This window comes from Cynoglossus semilaevis, unplaced genomic scaffold (genome assembly GCF_000523025.1).
Source record: "Cynoglossus semilaevis isolate Cse_v1.0 unplaced genomic scaffold, Cse_v1.0 C18584405, whole genome shotgun sequence".
Taxonomy (NCBI): Eukaryota; Metazoa; Chordata; class Actinopteri; order Pleuronectiformes; family Cynoglossidae; genus Cynoglossus; species Cynoglossus semilaevis.
Window position 1 is genome coordinate 1 of NW_007599849.1, and position 342 is coordinate 342.

At 55.0% G+C, this 342-nt stretch overlaps 1 protein-coding gene across 1 annotated transcript; it reads right to left on the bottom strand.

Moving 5' to 3' along the window:
- Nucleotides 1-6: 6 nt before the first annotated feature.
- LOC103399796 (surfeit locus protein 4-like) lies at nt 7-336 on the bottom strand. Its single transcript, XM_008338418.2, has one exon. The coding sequence runs from the start codon at nt 297-299 to the stop codon at nt 63-65; it is 237 nt and encodes a 78-aa protein (XP_008336640.2). The 5' UTR covers nt 300-336; the 3' UTR covers nt 7-62.
- Nucleotides 337-342: the final 6 nt, after the last annotated feature.

The window sequence follows — 342 nt, forward strand, 5'->3', positions numbered from 1 at the left end:
CATTTGTGTTATAATCACTGACCTATCTCTCTCATCAGTCTTTTTCTTACACCTCCTCCGCCTCACCACTCCTTCTTCTTCTCGTCCATAGAAACGCCCCCCGGACCCATGGCCACCACCAGGAGCAGTCCCCCGATCACCGACATGGTCTGGAAAAAGTCGTACTTGAGGAAGTCGTGCATGGGTCTGTACGAGGGCACGGTCCAGAAGGCGTTGAAGGTGAAGTTGATGCAGAGCAGCCAGGCCACCAGGGTCAGCGCTGCCAACTTGGTCTTGAAGCCCACTGCCACCAGAACCATCAGCACACCTCCGACCAGGTTCTGCAAGAACTGTACGACAGGT

Excerpts from the sequence above, each read along its gene's own strand:
- LOC103399796 (XM_008338418.2), bottom strand. The coding sequence starts at position 299 with ATGGTTCTGGTGGCAGTGGGCTTCAAGACCAAGTTGGCAGCGCTGACC.